The 18,178-nt window shown below is 45.3% G+C and overlaps 2 protein-coding genes across 3 annotated transcripts in view; one reads left to right on the forward strand and one right to left on the reverse strand.

Annotated features, from left to right (window-relative positions):
• Nucleotides 1-14,396, forward strand: part of cltca (clathrin, heavy chain a (Hc)) — a 50,886-nt gene extending 36,490 nt beyond the window's left edge. Inside the window, exons 15-31 of one of the 2 annotated variants that reach the window (XM_080013759.1) lie at nucleotides 3,532-3,657; nucleotides 3,737-3,879; nucleotides 4,071-4,305; nucleotides 5,311-5,433; nucleotides 5,597-5,742; nucleotides 5,839-6,022; nucleotides 6,264-6,456; nucleotides 6,722-6,879; nucleotides 7,147-7,419; nucleotides 8,074-8,391; nucleotides 8,750-8,881; nucleotides 8,998-9,108; nucleotides 10,358-10,528; nucleotides 10,812-11,033; nucleotides 11,448-11,468; nucleotides 13,444-13,519; nucleotides 14,024-14,396. In XM_080013759.1, coding sequence (XP_079869885.1) covers nucleotides 3,532-3,657; nucleotides 3,737-3,879; nucleotides 4,071-4,305; nucleotides 5,311-5,433; nucleotides 5,597-5,742; nucleotides 5,839-6,022; nucleotides 6,264-6,456; nucleotides 6,722-6,879; nucleotides 7,147-7,419; nucleotides 8,074-8,391; nucleotides 8,750-8,881; nucleotides 8,998-9,108; nucleotides 10,358-10,528; nucleotides 10,812-11,033; nucleotides 11,448-11,468; nucleotides 13,444-13,519; nucleotides 14,024-14,157 — 2,766 coding nt within the window. In that variant the 3' untranslated portion in view covers nucleotides 14,158-14,396. The remainder of the gene's footprint in view (nucleotides 1-3,531; nucleotides 3,658-3,736; nucleotides 3,880-4,070; nucleotides 4,306-5,310; nucleotides 5,434-5,596; nucleotides 5,743-5,838; nucleotides 6,023-6,263; nucleotides 6,457-6,721; nucleotides 6,880-7,146; nucleotides 7,420-8,073; nucleotides 8,392-8,749; nucleotides 8,882-8,997; nucleotides 9,109-10,357; nucleotides 10,529-10,811; nucleotides 11,034-11,447; nucleotides 11,469-13,443; nucleotides 13,520-14,023) is intronic. The other variant, XM_080013760.1, reaches the window with a different exon arrangement.
• Nucleotides 14,397-15,521: 1,125 nt separating this feature from the next.
• On the reverse strand, nucleotides 15,522-17,210 carry ptrh2 (peptidyl-tRNA hydrolase 2). The gene is made up of 2 exons (XM_080014048.1): nucleotides 17,153-17,210; nucleotides 15,522-16,211 (listed from the first exon to the last, which is right to left on the reverse strand). Exon 2 carries the CDS (start codon nucleotides 16,197-16,199, stop codon nucleotides 15,684-15,686), a length of 516 nt encoding a protein of 171 aa, XP_079870174.1. The 5' UTR covers nucleotides 16,200-16,211; nucleotides 17,153-17,210; the 3' UTR covers nucleotides 15,522-15,683.
• Between the last annotated feature and the right edge of the window lie 968 nt (nucleotides 17,211-18,178).

Here is an 18,178-nt window from a genome sequence, read left to right on the forward strand (position 1 = left end):
CTCACATTGTCATCCTTTACGGAGAAGTTCCGTATAGAGTCTGTTCCCACATAGATGACTGTAACGGATACATTATGTATAGAGTTAGTACGTTATTTCTAGCGTAGATGTGATCGTTTGGACGATCCTTTCCTGGCTCTTAAGAGACCAGTGCTTCCCTTCCCGTATCCCCGCCCCTCACGGGCGGACTCTTCCTTCCCCTGATGGAGCCAGGATACTGGGACAGAGCCCTCGTCCCCGGAAACAATAACCCTAACCCAAAGTTATTAAATCCGTGTGATCATTTTCAACCAGGCCTACACGTTCTCCACCCGTTCTACCTCTCCCTTTCCGCTCGTTCCCCCCCGGGCTCTGCCTTCTAGTGCAGCCAGCAGGCAAGCAAAGCACTTGTGCCCTATGTCCCCGCACAGCACCTCTAACTGTAAAAAACATGCTTAGGGTCCGAGTGGCATTTTTAAGAAGAAAAATAAAAATGTAAGAATAAAAAGACCTGTCTTTATAGAGACTGGATGTGCTTCGGTTTCTCCTCTTTGCAACCGAGTGCCACAGTTCGGATCAGACTCGCCATTTTTCCCGAGTGTGTATTTTGTTTTGTTTGTTTTTTTTAATTAGTTTTTGTTTTTTTCTTCCCCAAAACAAATAACTTTTAAAATATTTGTATGAAATAAATCTTCGTTACAATTTGTGATTTATTTGGATTGGCTTCACCTCTACTTTACGGAAATCAGATGTTTCCATTTCCACACACTTCCATTCACAGCCGTACCGGCATTTTTTCCTAAGTGATACTATTTTAAGAGTGGGGCAATTTACGGAACGACTTTCACGGAACATGGACACCGGCCCTTGTCCCCGCATGACGCCAGTACGGAACATTGCCAATAGATTTACGGCTCTCAGTGCATGTGGGAAGGAGGCTTTAGTGTAGAGGTGCATTACCGCCACTAACTCTGGAGCGGCTGCTGAGTCAAGTGTGTCACCTAGTGGTCAAATTTGGTATACCAGTCCGGTGTTTGGCTTAATTTCAAACCGGTTTGAACATTTTTATCCCGGCCCAACCCTATTTCTCAGTGCTTGAATTAGCTGTAGATCTTTTTTGTGTGTGATTGTGGTTGATTGGCTTGAGAAAGAATATTGTAACGGGACTAGTATTCCTACCACTGGTACGCTCCACTACGGAGTAGGGTCTCGTATACCCACAGCTATAAATGTATAAATGCGTCTTGTCTTAAGCCGACTTCACACGGATTCCAACAAACGACAACAACACACAGTCAATGTAACGGATCATTTGGTTGTACTACACACCAAACCATAAGCTTCGCATTGAACATATCAATAGGGGGATGGTGGCTCAGGATGGTGGCTCAGGAGGTAGAGCTGGTGGTCTAGTGATCTAAAGGTCGCTGGTTCGATCCCAGGCTCCTCCTGCTAGCATGCTGTAGTGTCCTTGAGCAAGACACTTAACCCCTAATTGCTCCTGATGGCTGCGTCCGTCAGTGTTTGAACAATTGTAAGTCGCTTTGGATAAAAGCGTCTGCTAAATGACTAAATGTAATGTAAAATGTAATACAAATATGTGTATTGTTATACCCTAGTTATGAGATGCAGTGTCTCAGTTTTGATCCTGTATAAGTGTTTTCCAGTGCCCACGAAAAAATCCTTGGTGCGACTAGTTAATTGTTGTTTAGTGGACGCAGCTCTCCAGTAAGCGTTTTTGTCTGGCCATCCTGGAGCCTGAACTGGGAGTCGCCTCTGTCCTCTAGTCTCAGAAATGATGGAGTTCAGATCTTGATTTTTGTGTGGAGTCTGGTACATTTTTTATGTTTATATAAAGCACTTTGAATTGCATTGTTGTTGAAATGTGCTTGCCTTGCCTTACATTGATTTGCATTGGCCAACAGGATGCAGACAAAGCTGAACAATGGGTCTTTTGGCATTTCTTGGGACTCCTTGGCTTGGAGGGGAACTGGGAAGGTCCCCCAAGAAGTAAATACCTTAAAGGGCTTTTTTTTTTTATTGGTTGCATTCGCACCGGAAGTAGGAATGCTGAAGGGGTTTCAACCAATGGGGTTTTCAACATGAGTTCCGTGTTGTATTTAATCTGTAAACTTTAACTTATTTCACCTTATCAGTCAACCATAATCTAAAATCTGTGTCACCGAAATCTGTTTCTTAACAAGTTTGGGGCGAGAAATAGGCAAACCAGTTGCTGAATCTTCACTCATATTAGATCTAAAAGGCCTAATTTAAAAGTTTGTTCCGACTTTCGTAATGCAAGGACATGTGTCGGAACACCACACAGGGAATTTTGTTTCATTCATTCAACATCAGAAAATAAAATGAAATAAATACATCTACAATAAAAATAAATTTTTTATTTGTTTTTATCTTTGTTTTTGTATTGGCGCGTAATGTACAAGTGAACCTCTCCGCCCAGAACGATGCGACCCGGTTGGGCCGCACGGATGAGTGGCTCCCCTGGTTGAGGTGCAGGGGCGCTGTTATTATTTTATTGTTTTGGAAATTAGTTGTGTGTAAATACAGACTTGCGTTTTTTACTTGAAATGAAGATTCTTATTTTTGGCTTAAGTTGTTGGTTGTTACACTTTTACCCGGCTTGCTGGTGCTGCATAGGCTCATGTGTTCGACCTATCGCTGTGCACTTATATCACTGGAGGTTCCTCTCGTGCCGGTTAGTCCCTGCCCTGGAGGAGGAGCTAAAAAAGTCCATCAAGATCGGTGTTCTAAGAACTATGATCGTTCCAAGTTCCTGCAGTACGTACACAAATAAAGGGAGGGTTCCTCCGAAAGTTTTTAAAACTATGAAAAAATTCCTGTTCCTGTAACTTCCTGGAATTATATTTTATGGAGAGATGCACATGGAGAGAGAATACAGGACATCCGAGAGACCGCATCCAACATGTCTCTTGTACCGTCTCTGTCTTCTCACAGACTTTATACTCTTGAATCAGAGAATTATGTTCGAACAAAGACTGCCGTTTACGAAACAATGGGTTTCATGGACACATTGTGGGTGTATTCCTGAAATATCACTAAAGCCGTGAGTAAGGCTTTCCACCAGCCTGGCTAACTTCCGGGATAGACATGTTCCTGAGATCCGGCTAGAAAAGATGTTGCATCCGGCTTAAGACTGTCGCTGTTGAGCGGCCTGATATGAAACAAAGGGTTGACTTTGACTAGTTCCACTAGACTTGACGCTTTGGACTGTAGTAACAGCAGTTTTCATAGAAATGTAGTCAATATTTCTCAAAAGTAGGATGTTTATGTTTGTAAAGTAATGGGTGAAAGTTTCCCAAAACTGAGGTTGAGTCGATTCTTAAATAACTGCTTCTGTGGAGAAATTCGTTCAACTTTTATATCGAATTGTTTTAATCGCAAAGTTTCCTTGTTGTTAACGATCAATCGCCAAGTCTCACGTTTGACTGAGTTGATTGTGTCTCGATAGTGTGGCGGCGGCCTCTGTCTGATCGGACGTCAAGCCTGACTTTCAGTCCCTTGTGCTTCTAGGAGGCCAAGCTCACCGACCAGCTGCCCCTCATCATTGTTTGCGACCGCTTCGACTTCGTCCACGACCTGGTCCTCTACCTGTACCGCAACAACCTACAGAAGTACATCGAGATCTACGTTCAGAAGGTGAGTCCCGACGCTGAACAGACAGCCGGCCTTGCAGGCATCCTGTTCCTTCATAAATCATGTTTAATTTGTGTGGCAGGTGAACCCCAGTCGTCTGCCTGTTGTGATCGGAGGTCTCCTGGATGTGGATTGCTCTGAGGATGTGATCAAGAGCCTGATCCTGGTGGTCAGGGGACAGTTTTCCACTGACGAACTGGTGGCAGAGGTCGAAAAGAGGAACAGGTGAGGAACCCCGTCACTACTAGCTGTTACTGACGCTAGTTCGGTCATCAATCGTCATCGACCTTATTGTGGTCACCTTTGTCGCCAAGAAACAAATTGTTCAAATGGTATATGCAACAACATTATTTCCAATGACATTCGCTTCATGAAAATGACTGTTGATGTAAACTCATCTCTCGCGCCCCCTCCAGACTGAAGCTCCTGCTGCCCTGGCTGGAGGCTCGAATCCACGAGGGCTGTGAGGAGCCCGCCACCCACAACGCCCTGGCCAAAATCTACATCGACAGCAACAACAACCCGGAGCGCTTCCTGAGGGAGAACCCCTACTACGACAGCCGCGTGGTGGGCAAGTACTGCGAGAAGAGAGACCCCCACCTGGCCTGCGTGGCCTACGAGAGGGGGCAGTGTGACCAGGAGCTCATCAATGTAAGGGACTCCAGCAAACTGTACAAATGGATACCATATTGAAGCTTTTAGTATCACAAATAATCACCATCTTTACATGATCGCCTTCTGAATCACAGTTATTTGAGGTCATCATTTTCAGTATTTTGAGCCAATGTTAACTAATTTAACTTTCTACCCAAAATGTTGTGTGTTCCAATGTTCAAATGTCAACAGATGACTTTGTGCTCAGTAGAAATATATATTGACGTGATTATACGCTGATGTGATTGTGGCAAAAGATGACCAAAGAAAAAGACCATACACCAAATCGTTAGCAATCAGTTATTTATACAGGAATTAATCGTCAAATAAAATTCCATGATTGTGACTGCCCTATTCATAGTCATAAGCAATGTTAAACTAAGATGGAATGATATTGAATGATCTTTCGATCAAAATGGACGGATGGATGTATTGATAGAAAGACGAGATGGAGATTGAGACAGATCTAGATGGATCCAGATCTATACAGATATTGATAGATATACAGTTATAGGCACATTGATATATGTATATACAGTACAGGGGTTCACCATTTGATGCGGTCGCAATGTTTTTATTGAAGTTTAAATGGAAAGACCAATCTGTTCATGTGCTCAAATCCCATTTTAAAGAATGCAAGCAGGTTCATTACTCTGAACTTTGTGGAGTGCGTATATCAGACCTAAATAAGTTCCCTCAACTCACCCTTAACAGCCTATAGGGAAAATCTTGAGGCCACGTTTTCACACAACTCTGAGGTGATTGAGAGAAGATGTGTATTATATTGAATTATCACACAGCCATGATGCCTACATCCATCTACCCTGCTCAGTCAGTCTCAGAGGTTATTTGTGAATATCTCCGTACATCTTTATACTGTTACCACTGCTGTGTGTGTATACTTTAATATATACATGTGTCGTAGTTGATACCCAGTGAAATAAACCGTCTGCAGCATAGCGGCTAATGTGACCTGTGCTTGTGGTCTGTTTTGTTCCCCAGGTGTGCAACGAGAACTCCCTGTTTAAAAGCCTGTCTCGCTACTTGGTGCGCCGCAAGGACCCCGACCTATGGGCCAGCGTGCTGCTGGAGACCAACCCATTCCGGAGGCCACTCATTGACCAGGTATGGAAATAAATATATATTTAAAAATATAAAAACAAGTTTAAATAATGGAAGTATTTTTAAGCTTTTTTTTGTGTTTAAATTTTTTTTATAATAATAATAAAAATAAAAAAATAAAAGGTTTTCAGGAAAAAAAATTTACCTAGCATTATGTGCTCTGCAGGTGGTGCAGACAGCCCTGTCCGAGACCCAGGACCCAGAGGAGGTGTCGGTCACAGTCAAGGCCTTCATGACTGCCGACCTGCCCAATGAGCTAATTGAGCTGCTGGAGAAGATCGTTCTCGACAACTCTGTCTTCAGCGAGCACAGGTACCCCCTCCTCAACAATCAGAAGAAGGATAACATTTTCCTCAATACCATCCGAAGAAAAGGTCGCCGGTGAAATGTGCCCCTTCCCTCCTCCAGAAACCTCCAGAACCTGCTGATCCTGACGGCCATCAAGGCCGACCGTACCCGTGTGATGGAATACATCAACCGGCTGGACAACTACGATGCTCCCGACATCGCCAACATCGCCATCAGCAACGAGCTCTTCGAGGAGGCGTTCGCCATATTCAGGAAGTTTGACGTCAACACCTCCGCTGTGCAGGTCAGACTCCAGCTTCTCCATGTCTTCTGATAGCTTGCCGCGGAAAGACTTCAGTCTTTCGCCCAATTTAAGATCATAAATTGTAAAATAAATATTTTTTGATCGTTGGAAGTCATGGCAATGCGGCAATCACTCGGGTTGACTGCGAATGATGGCTTGGGTTGACCCAGCCCTAATTAGACCGCCCTCATCCTTTCAGGACATCAAACTCTAAATTCATGGTGTTGCTCTGGGTTGACAGGTGCTCATTGAGCATATTGGCAATCTGGACCGGGCCTATGAGTTCGCGGAACGCTGTAATGAACCGGCCGTGTGGAGCCAGCTCGCCAAGGCTCAGCTGCTGAAGGGCCTGGTGAAGGAGGCAATTGACTCCTACATCAAGGCCGACGACCCCTCCGCCTATATGGAGGTGGTGCAGGCCGCCGATCAGAGTGGTAAGGATTCAGTAAATGCATGTTTAGCACTGCTAGGAAAAGTTGTTTCATGAAGAAAACTAGATATACTTAATATACTTCCTATAAAAATTAATATACTTACTATAAATCGTGCTGTATAGCACAAAATGATAATAATTGATAATGTATTTACTTATTGAGAGTCGGTTTAGAGGAAAGAGTTGGATGAGATAAAATAAAGGCACTTTAGATAAGCCAACGCATAATGTAATGTAATGCTTTTGCATGGTGGTGGTGTTTTTAGGCAACTGGGAGGACCTTGTGAAGTTCCTCCAGATGGCTCGTAAAAAGGCCCGTGAGTCCTACGTGGAGACGGAGCTGATCTTCGCTCTGGCCAAGACCAACCGCCTGGCCGAGCTGGAGGAGTTCATCAACGGCCCGAACAACGCCCACATCCAGCAGGTTCCTACCAGCTCCTTTCTCACACATCCCAGTCCAACATGCATCGTTTGATTACATTTGAAATCAATTGAAAAAATTCGAAAAAAAGGGGCTAGTGGTGACTGACTGCGTCCCGGTGCACGGTTACACGCGGGCTTTTTTTTTGTTACAATAAATACATCTGCAATAAAAACAGTTTTTATTGGTTTTGTTTGGAGAAACAGACACACAGTGGATTCCAGCTGGCGCAGCCAACAATTCTTTTTATGGCTGTGATGGAAAATCTAGGTTGGCGACCGCTGCTATGACGAGAAGATGTACGATGCGGCCAAGCTGCTCTACAACAACGTGTCCAACTTCGGCCGCCTGGCGTCCACCCTGGTGCACCTGGGTGAGTACCAGGCTGCCGTGGACGGCGCCCGCAAGGCCAACAGCACCCGCACCTGGAAGGAGGTGTGCTTCGCCTGCGTGGACGGAAAGGAGTTCCGGCTTGCCCAGATGTGCGGCCTCCACATCGTGGTGCACGCCGACGAGCTGGAGGAGCTGATCAACTACTACCAGGTATGATGGGAGACGGGGATCTGTCCTTCCATCGTGGTTCGGTACAATGCACAGTACAGGGGTTCGCCATTTGATGCGGTCGCAATGTTTTTATTGAAGTTTAAATGGGAAAAAATGATGACTTCTACAGTCATAATTTGGTATAGGTATAACAATTTCAATAGGTATACCAATTTCACATTTAACAATTTCTTGAAATTTCTTCCATTACTTTTTCTTTCTTATCCAGTTTCAAGTGCAAATAATACAATCTGATCTGGAAGATTGTTTTCTTGCTTTATGCTTCAAACAAAAATATTTGAAACATCTAAAATTCCCTTAAAATAAGGTGTTTCTGATTGTGTGAAATCATTGTCAATTCTCAATTAGTTTAATTGGTAAAAAGTATAGATTTGTACATAACTACAATACTTAAGTACTTGTACTTTGTAATTTTCAACAATCTAGTAGGATTTGGTGATTTAAAGTATGAAAAATTTGTACATTTTGACATTTCACTGTATTTTACAGCTCTCCAATGCATATCTTAGTTTTCCTTTATCATGAAAGTCTGCGCCACAGCATATGGTTACACCCCTGGCAGTCCTTCTACTCGCACACATAGACAGATATCCTCACCTCTGGCCCCGCCTCCCTCACTGTCCCCCCCCCCAGGATCGCGGCTACTTCGAGGAGCTGATCACCATGCTGGAGGCGGCGCTGGGCCTGGAGCGAGCTCACATGGGCATGTTCACCGAGCTGGCTATCCTCTACTCCAAGTTCAAGCCCCAGAAGATGAGGGAGCACCTTGAGCTCTTCTGGTCCCGGGTCAACATCCCCAAGGTGCTGCGGGCGGCCGAGCAGGCCCACCTCTGGGGCGAGCTGGTCTTCCTGTACGACAAGTACGAGGAGTTCGACAACGCCATCATCACCATGATGAACCACCCGACGGACGCCTGGAAGGAGGGACAGTTCAAAGACATCATCACCAAGGTAACCAGTTTAAAAATGCACCACGGCAGATCGTCTGTGAGAGATGGCCACCGATTGTACTCATCTGTTTATAATAAACCCAGGCAAATGTAATATCAAAATAAATATAAAATATGTTAAATTGTGCATTTACCTTAAATGTAAAATGAGACACGCTGAATGGGCGGACCATCACCAGGCGGACATTGTGGCTGCGACCATCATCATTAACAGATCTGCAGTCATTATTCCGAAATAACTGACCGCAGATTGGCCGCCATTGACCAATCAGAATGGTGTGTTCCACAGAGCTGTGTAATAACTCGACTGCACTGTTAGCGTACATCTGTAAACCTTCCCCTCTCTGCACCCCCTCTAGGTGGCCAATGTGGAGCTGTACTATAAAGCCACCCAGTTCTACTTGGAGTTCAAGCCCCTGTTACTGAATGACTTGCTCATCGTGCTCTCCCCCAGGCTGGACCACTCCCGTGCGGTCAACTTCTTCTCCAAGGTACACCTCCGCTCTCGCCTCAACCCTCCACAAAGCGTCGTGCTATAAAGTCTTTGATACGTCAGGTTGTCTCCGATTTCAAGATGCGGGATAGACTTTGGCTTCTTCCCCAACAGGTGAAACAGCTGCCGCTGGTCAAGCCCTACCTGCGCTCGGTACAGAACCACAACAACAAGTCCGTCAACGAAGCACTAAACAACCTCTTCATCACTGAGGAAGACTACCAGGTAATAGGGCTGCACGGTTGATCGTAAAACAAATCGCGATCTTGATTCATACATCTACGCGACTGTTGTGACGTGTTAGCGTCGGCGTCAAACGGAGATCAGTTGCATTAAAACACTCGCTCCTATTCCCCTATGCATTCACGTTGTGATGTATTTTCTTCGGAACAATCCCAGTTGCGATATCAATCACACTTATTATTAATTATTATTAGCTCTGCATCAGGCGCATTGGTGCAGCATATGGGCGCGTATTGAAATCGTTGTGTTGATTTCAATTCTTTTTGAACAGTTTGATAATACCGTGACGCTTTGTCGGCGTGGTCGACCAGAAAGACACAATGACCGAGACGGAACCTCCGTGTAAGCGGCGGTCGGTATCATCTAACTATCCCGGGGTTGAGGTGTCCTATCGGAAAATAACAACCTGGGATGGCCGTGTCTTTATGGCCGTTTATTACGAACTTAACTGTAGCTCTGTAGCTGGGACTGTAGCTCAGGCGGTAGAGCTGGTGGTCTAGTGATCCAAAGGTTGCTGGTTCGATCCCAGGCTCCTCCTGCTAGCATGCTGTAGTGTCCTTGAGCAAGACACTTAACCCCTAATTGCTCCTGATGGCTGCGTCCATCGGTGTTTGAACAATTGTAAGTCGCTTTGGATAAAAGCGTCTGCTGAATGACTAAATGTAAATGTAAATGTAACTTCAGGTTCTCTTCCTCTCCTTCCACTCGTACCCAGCGACTTCCACCCCCCTCCCTCCGTACCCCTGAGGCCCCGCCCCCGAGACACTTAGACTCCTGTAACTATTGAATTGGTCAGTGGGATAAGCAGCACTATGTAACGTTTGGGATTTGGCGCCCCTCCAGCGCCTGAGTGCAATTGCACTTTTACACAGCTGTCGGTCCGAAAAAAATTTACTTTACTGGACAAATTTGAACTTTATCGTTTCAATAACAGTCTGTCACGAACGCAAAATTTTGTAAGTGGCGCCGGGCCCTCTCATCTCATCCACTGCAAAAACCCAGAGGGAGTAACTCCCCCGATCGTGAACACACTCTCTCTCTCTCTCTCTCTCTCTCTCTCTCTCTCTCTCTCTCTCTCTCTCTCTCTCTCTCTCTCTCTCTCTCTCTCTCTCTCTCTCTCTCTCTCTCTCTCTCTCTCTCTCTCTCTCTCTCTCTCTCTCTCTCTCTCTCTCTCTCTCTCTCTCTCTCTCTCTCTCTCTCTCTCTCTCTCTCTCTCTCTCTCTCCTCTCAGGCACTGAGGACGTCGATAGACGCCTACGACAACTTTGACAACATCTCGCTGGCGCAGCGCCTGGAGAAGCACGAGCTGATCGAGTTCAGGAGAATCGCCGCCTACCTCTTCAAGGGAAACAACCGCTGGAAGCAGAGCGTGGAGCTCTGCAAGAAGGACAAGCTCTACAAGGTTCCCCCCCTCCCCCACGCCTTCCCTCTGACGCTACACTGCAAAACTGCAGCGTTTTGTCATCGTCGTTATTTATTTATTTTATTTTATTTTTTATCCGGGATGACCCTCGCCTTTGCTCCTGATTTTGGTTATCGGGATCTCACGATGTAGTCAGATGTCGTCTTTTAAGGATGCGATAGACTTGATTAACGTTCAAGAAGGTAGAGGCGTTGATTTAGAACAGCTCGGTCACGATGTGCACGTTCCTCACGGTGGCTTCTCAAACGTCCCCCGCCCGCAGGACGCCATGCAGTACGCCTCCGAGTCCAAGGACATGGAGCTGGCCGAGGAGCTGCTGAACTGGTTCGTGCAGCAGGACAAGAACGAGTGCTTCGCCGCCTGCCTCTTCACCTGCTACGACCTGCTGCGGCCTGACGTGGTGCTGGAGACCGCCTGGAAGCACAACATCATGGACTTCACCATGTTCTACTTCATCCAGGTCATGAAGGAGTACATCGGCAAGGTGGGCTGCGGCTTTTTTTATTTTATTTTTTCCCCTCTCTCTCTCTCCCCTACCCATGGCCTAGTAGGGGGTCACTGAGTCATCAAACCTTTATTTAATCAGATCAAAGCCCGTTGCGAGGGCAGGAGACCTGAGTATAAAGTATGAAAATATGAAAGAAAAGGAAAAAATGGCAATCCAACAGTTAAAATCAGTCGTAAAATATAAGCACACGTTAAATCTAGATATGGCTGGTATTTTTATTTTTTTGCATTTGACGGTGTATTGCTCGGTAATGAAAAATCCCAGCGCAAACTCCATTAAAAGCACGAAGAAATATAAATGTACATATATGCTTTCCTTGGATGCTGTGTTTTCACGGCGAGAGTAGCTTTTTCAAATTTGACTTTCTAAGCTGCGGCTCTTCTCTTTCAGGTCGATGCGTTTATGGAAAAGGTGAAACTCGATCGATGTGCTTTTTGTGCCTTTTTTTTTTTTTCTTTCTTTTTTTCGGCAAGTTGAATGCTGGGTGTATTTTAGCAGAATGCAGCCCTGCGTGTGCATGGATTCAGCGCTCCCACACAGTTAGACTGCTTGTTCCAAACCTCGTGGTCCTCCAGGTTTACTAGGCTCCTGACTCGCTCATGGAACTAACCGTGGTCATCTCCTTGTTTGTTGGAATTAGCCCTGCACCCTCCTTGGCAGCACTTTACAGGTTTAATCACAGGTGGAATTCCAGGTTATAAACCTGTTATCTTGCTGAAAGGGCTCCAAGGAAACCAGAAATATATGTGAAATACATAGATAACGTTATACCAGTGGGTTTTTGGTTTGTTTGAAGATGATAGTTCCAGACTAGATTTTAGTCTGATTAATAATTACATTTATTAATCCATTTGACTTTTCATGACGAGTTAAAACATTTGATAACGATTTTGTAAGCCCTCGCTTTGTGACCACATTTAAATTCCGTTACACAAATATTAAAATGACTTGAATTACAATTGATGAGATCTTAATTTAAGTTGTGCAGGAAAGAAGTACTGGTTAGATTTATTCCAGGACCTAAAACCTCGCCCTTACTGTCTGACCTGAAGGAAACCGTTCCCACCTCACACCTCCGTCCTGTGCCAAATACAGGACTTTGCTTTATACTTAGCTGCAATACCTCATTGAATAAGGAAATCCGTTCCGTTCATTTGTCTTAAAAGTGTTGAATGTGTGTCGACTCTCTGAAACATGCAGACACCGTGAAATTGTCGATGTGCAATTTCCCGACATTCGTAAGACCTGAAATCTCTGGACCGTTTGAGAGCAAAAGCTTAGCCCACGTGCACTTCCACAGAAGCTGTACGTGCGTTTCTATGGAAACAGTAAATGCAGATGTGTGCCTTTCCCACACACACACACACACACACACACACTGCACCTCCATACATTGGCCTCTTGTTATGCACGATGCAACCAGCTGTGTGAACACAAGCAGCATGTTTTGTATTTGGAATGGAGCTTCCACTTGGTGAAATCCCGTTGAGGTGTTTTATTTCTACATATGTATTATTATTTATTTTTTTTCTTTTGTTAATCACATGAGGATTCCACACACGGTCCAGCAGGGGACCTCGAGCTGCACGTTTGTCCACAAAAGTAACGCTCTTACCCGGAAATGCTCCGGGACCAGATGCTGGTTTTTCCCGTCTTATTGCCTTCTCACAACCGTTGAAGTTTTTTCCCCGAACAACTTGGTCAGTGATGGGCCGTTTATTTTTGTAAAGGTGGTGTCGGTATGACTGGGCAAGATCTCACGATACCATCAAGTATTGATATTGTGACTTTTGAGAGTGGCTGATCCTCATCCGACGTGGGTGAGAAAAAGATTTCAGAGAACAAAGTCTCATCCAGTAATTCAGTATTTCAATTAATTTGTGACGAGGCTGGTGTGAAATATTGAAATTAAGCCACTTCCAAACACAGTATCCATATAAGAATTTGCAAAAATATGTATTCAGAAATTGAAAGCAAATAATTTAATCGCATCAAGCGTATAATTTCATATTTTTAACGTTTGTATTTCTAATGTACGGATCAGACTGCTTTTCTTAAAAGCCAGATTTAAGAGTTGGTGGAGTGTTGAAATCACAGCTTGGTGCTGATCCAGCCTTTAAGGTGGAGTCAGTCAAGGTCAATGGATTGGAATATATAGATATACATTTATAATATATTTATATATAATATACATTTCCATTGATTCCTGCCGTGAATGAACTTCCGTTTTATGTTGGTATAGTCTTCCTGTTCCAACAGTAAAAAGAAAAGCCCTCTGCTACACACCTCTAATGACCTAAATGTAGAGCTCCTGCTGTACGGTGCACCGTGTTCATGTTTTCCAGTTTTCCCTTTAATAGTGGATGTCTCTCTCTTGGTCTTGCAGGTGGATAAGCTGGAAACCTCCGAGTCGCTAAGGAAAGAAGAGGAGCAGGCGACGGAGACGCAGCCCATCGTCTACGGTATGTCCCCTGCACGCTGGGTGTAGTTTGGGCTTTCGGAGAAAACCAGGGGGTGACCCGTCGTCAAGAGCAGGTCCCTCCACTCTCTCCTGGCAGATAGTAGTCTCGCGTGAACTGTTTTTCAACTGCATGAGGATTTTGTAAATTCCCCTTGTGAAAATAATGGAAATTGGCTTTTTTTTGTCGCGAGATCAGAATTGCAAGGCTGCACTAATTCCTCATAGCAGCTCCAGCAGAACAAGTTTCCCTCTGTCATTAAACGATTTGTTCGCTTCCAACCAGTCGTTTGCGCGTCTTGCATGACTGTTAGTAGTAACAATAAGCACAGCTCTTCATGGTTCTAACCTGTTTTAGTGGCGCTGTGGGACTGTTTCATTGTAAGTGTGGCCTGGCAGAAAAGCGGTTGGGAACACTGGTCTCGCGTTAAATGCCCAATTAGTGTTTTTATTTTTTGTCAATTCATAAAAACGAATCAAGCCTTTTCTCCGCCCTCTGTGTTCCCAGGCACACCTCAGCTGATGCTGACCGCGGGCCCCAGCGTCCCCGTGGCCCCTCCACAGGCCTTTGGCTACGGGTACCAAGCGCCCGCCACATACGGCTCCCCAGCGCCCCAACCGGGTTTCGGATACGGCATGTAGAGGCCCCGCCCCCAGGCACGGTCCAACACTCTATATCGCCCCTCGCTGGGGGAAAAATATCCACGAGCAGTTATTTTCTTTTTGTTTCATTTTATTTTTTTAACTTCCTTTGTAACTGTCATGAAGGACTTTTTCATTTTATTCCTGTTTGTTAATAGAAAAAAATCTCAATTCACAAGGATTTAATTTTTCACATTCCGATATACTATTATTTTGTTTATTTTATTTGAATGGGAAATGGGAACAGTGTTTTTGGTTTTTTTTGGGGGGGGGGGGGGGAGGGGTGCTTGTGAGAAGAGCAAGTCCTCGCTGAATAAAAGGTCTGTTGTGAAGCATCTGATTTGCACTCTGTAGTGAGAAGAAATTAATGTAGAATCTCTTCATTTTGATGTATGTGAGAAGCTCGTTCTGTCCATCTGTAAAATGCATTTAACTATTGTACATTCAGAAACAAAAGAAATGCTACAACGTTCATCTATATTTGAACATGAAACTGCCGATTTGAGACCGCAAACCTACACTAAAGCACTAAGTCGTACCGGTTAACGTTCCTTCTCAGGGGGGAAAGGGGCGCTTTTCAGACGAAAAGATTATTTTCCCCAAAGCGATCCCTGGGAGGGCGGTGTCCTCCCCAGACCTCCAGACTGACGTGTAGGGCAACGACCTTTACTTGTGCTTTAAATATTGCGTTTGTGTGGGACTGTTCCATTGGTGGAGTGGAGGGGGGCGGTCGCCTCAGTTGCATTTCCCCACTTTTTGTGCTGCGGTTTGTTTACTGTAGAGAATTATGCACCCATCAATGTCCTTCCAGCGCTTTCCCTTTCAGTTAACCCACTTGGATGTAATTCAGTAAAATCTGTTGGTTTGTTTTTTTTGTTTTTTTGTTTTTTTTTTATCAAAAGGCTTGCGTGGAGCTTCCACTTGGAAGCTCCCTCGGCCTTATGATCTTATATTACTTTAGATTGAAGTGTGCACTTAAAACAGTTGATTGTGCATAATCAGCATTATAATAAACGAAGCGGCAGTTTTCTTTTCCACTTAAAAAAATAAAAGCTTGTTTGTCAAGAAAAGGTTGTGTGTCATCAGTTGAGTAAGGTCACATGAAATGCAAACTGTTCCTCGTAATCTTTGCCATCGACGGGTGAATTAATTGGGCTCATGTGGCGGTAGCACCAGGCCGGAAGTGCAGATATTTTCGGTGTAGTTATAATGTAGTACAAATGCAACCTCTAGAAAACTCAATGCTAAAACTCGGGATGACTGTCAACAAATAAAGTGCTGAGGCCTTGATGTTGAAAAGCCTGGACAGAAATACAGCAACGTCAGACAAAAGCTTAGAATTAACAGATCTTTGATAGAAAACATTGGTTTATTTCTTTGTCAATATTAACACTTGTGGCCGATGAAACCCTTGTTTGGTCTTGAACCCAAGACCTGTACCGTGACCCTCCTGAAATAGGCCACATCATTCAAATTAGAAAAAAAGACAAACCCGTCACAAATTAAAAAATGGCATGCGCTGATCTCTAGTAGAGCTTCAAGTGTCCGGTGACGTGGTCGACTAGGTGGGCGGGGCCCGGTCCCACCCCCAGCACGGTGCGGGACCCGGGTGCGATCTGCGTCCTGCCAGCGTCCTGGATCAGGCTGACGGCCAGGCCCGCCTCCTTGGCGTGGCCCAGCAGGTCCATCAGGCCGTCCTGGTCCGGGACCTTCACCACCACCTTGGGCTGGCCGCAGTACTCCCACTGCCGCAGCAGCTCCGGGTTCCTGCGCTGGACCTGCTTGTAGGCCGACACAGCGGCGTGGGAGCACTGCGCCGCCACCTTGCCCTTCCCCATCTTCAGGTCGCTCCGCACGACCAGAACCATCTTGAACTCCCCTCCTTCCCCCATTATACTGGGCTCGCTGGCACCATTCGCCGTGGCCGCCAGTAGGCTTTTGGACGACTTGGCCAAGCGAGCCCTGAAGTGCCAGCCCAGGCCCAGTCCACACCCCAAACCCATTACTCCGCCCAGAGCCACCGCCAGGTACGAGGATTCCATGTCGGCTTAAACCTGCCGAATGACATTTAGCAGAAAGGGACACAATATGAAGGGCAGAAAAAGTTACACGTGACATTGACCTCATTTAGTGTGCTGAGCTAGAACCGGAAAACTGATTTCTGTAGTTGTATGTGATAAATGTCAGCCTAATCCTCCCTTGCTAAGAAAAAAAAAACAAAGTATAACTTCCAAAACCATTAAATATAAAATGATTTCATAATAAATACAGTCATTCTGCTAGGCTCTGTGGAGAAACAACGCTCTAACGAGGCTCTGAAGTTATTGCGCAAATGAAAATATTGCAACATAATTGGTGGCGAAGCGACCAGCATGGCAGCTGAGACGGCTGCACTGAACCCATCTACTAGGTTACCCATCACAGTAACCCATCGACTAGTACCACCCCAGGCCACTCATTCTCTGTGTTGACCGCTCCATTTACGAGTGGCTTTTAATAGATCACTGCTAAGTCACTTAAGCACTAGAATATTCAGCAGCCAAGTAACAACAGTGCAGTCGAGAAGCAGACGCACATCAAAATGAGATAAAATAAGTTAAAAAAAAAAAAAAAAGACATGTAACACGGAGTAGCACAGTGCCAACTCGCCGCGTTGTTAGTCGCTATAAGCTGAAGTTACAGCCGCGCAGGGTTGCTCATAAACGTGGCATACAGTGATAAAAGTCGTATGTAACCCTCTGTATTATACACGTGTATATACGTAGGAATCGGAACGAGAACGTTCACACACGATCTACTGCGATTGGGTCGCTCGAACTCATTTCCCCCCCCGGCAGGTGTCGCTAGTGCGCACCGTCTCGATTAAGGCCTCGGCCGAATCCAACTGCCCCGCGGTTACGATCGGCTGCCAAAGCCTCGCTCCGCCGCCACCGGCTCCTACGCGAACGTTCCCGCGCCCTGTGCACCTCCCCGAGGCTTGGATCGAGCTGCGTACCCCGATTCGGCCCAAGACGGCGACAAGCTCCATGCGCGGCTCCTCCCCGGGAAACTGCGGGTCCGGGCGCTCGGTTATGACGTCGGACGCCGCGTCACGTCACATATATTTTGCTTTTTTTTTTTTTAAACGCATAGAGAAATATACGATAACTTTTAGAGAAAACAACATATCATATATTGCAATACGCAAGTTGTCAAAGTAAATGAAAGCAAAATGAAATATTGGGGGGAGTTAGAGAGCTCAGCAGGGGGGCGCCCACTTTTTTTGCATGGCTTAGTTTTCCGGAAATGAATGTCCCATTAATTCACTCCGTTGACGTTTCAGAAAATACTCGATATAAAGAATTTTAAGGCCGGAAACAAGCCAACCAACCACGAGACGAATAGTGACCATAACACATTTCATTCGGATGGAAAAAAAAAAAAAAAAAAAGGAAAACGAAAGAAAGAGGCAAAGTAACAAGACTGCGTACGTCATGATTTTAAGAGTGAAAGAACTACTGATCCCACAATCCATTGCGAGCGATACGTTTCCAACGACTTCCAGCCTCTTCGATCGTTTTGTGCTTCCTTCTCGAATTAAACCTTTGTCGTTATTATGTTGTTTAAATTGTCTACCTTGGATGGTCACAACGTTTTGGCTAATAACCAAAATCCTCCATTCAGAATATAAAATGGGATTCTCATTAATTTTCGTTCATTTAGTTTGGGCGAGACAACCGGACTGAGGAGACAAAGACAGCGATTAGAAGATGAGTATTTATTAACCTCTGGTACAAAGTCTAAAGAACATGCACCAAGGGGTCTTTCCTGGAAGGGATCCCCGATCTCCGGGGCCGGCTGGTTATATAGGCCCTCTCTCAACCTGCGTTCTTGCCTGTACTTGTGTTCTTGTGGACTTGTGAAACGTCATCAGTCGCAGCCCAAGTACTGTTCCAATTCAAAGTACGCATCAAGCCAAGCCCAGTCCAAATGCCCGGATGTGGACTTGCTCCGCCCATTTTATCGAGGATGCATCGGTGGT

The sequence above is a fragment of the Zeus faber genome (genome assembly GCF_960531495.2).
Source record: "Zeus faber genome assembly, chromosome: 14".
In the NCBI taxonomy this organism is placed as follows: Eukaryota; Metazoa; Chordata; class Actinopteri; order Zeiformes; family Zeidae; genus Zeus; species Zeus faber.

What these genes read in the sequence shown, in the direction of transcription:
- ptrh2 (XM_080014048.1), bottom strand. Translation starts at nt 16,199, where the DNA reads ATGGAATCCTCGTACCTGGCGGTGGCTCTGGGCGGAGTAATGGGTTTG.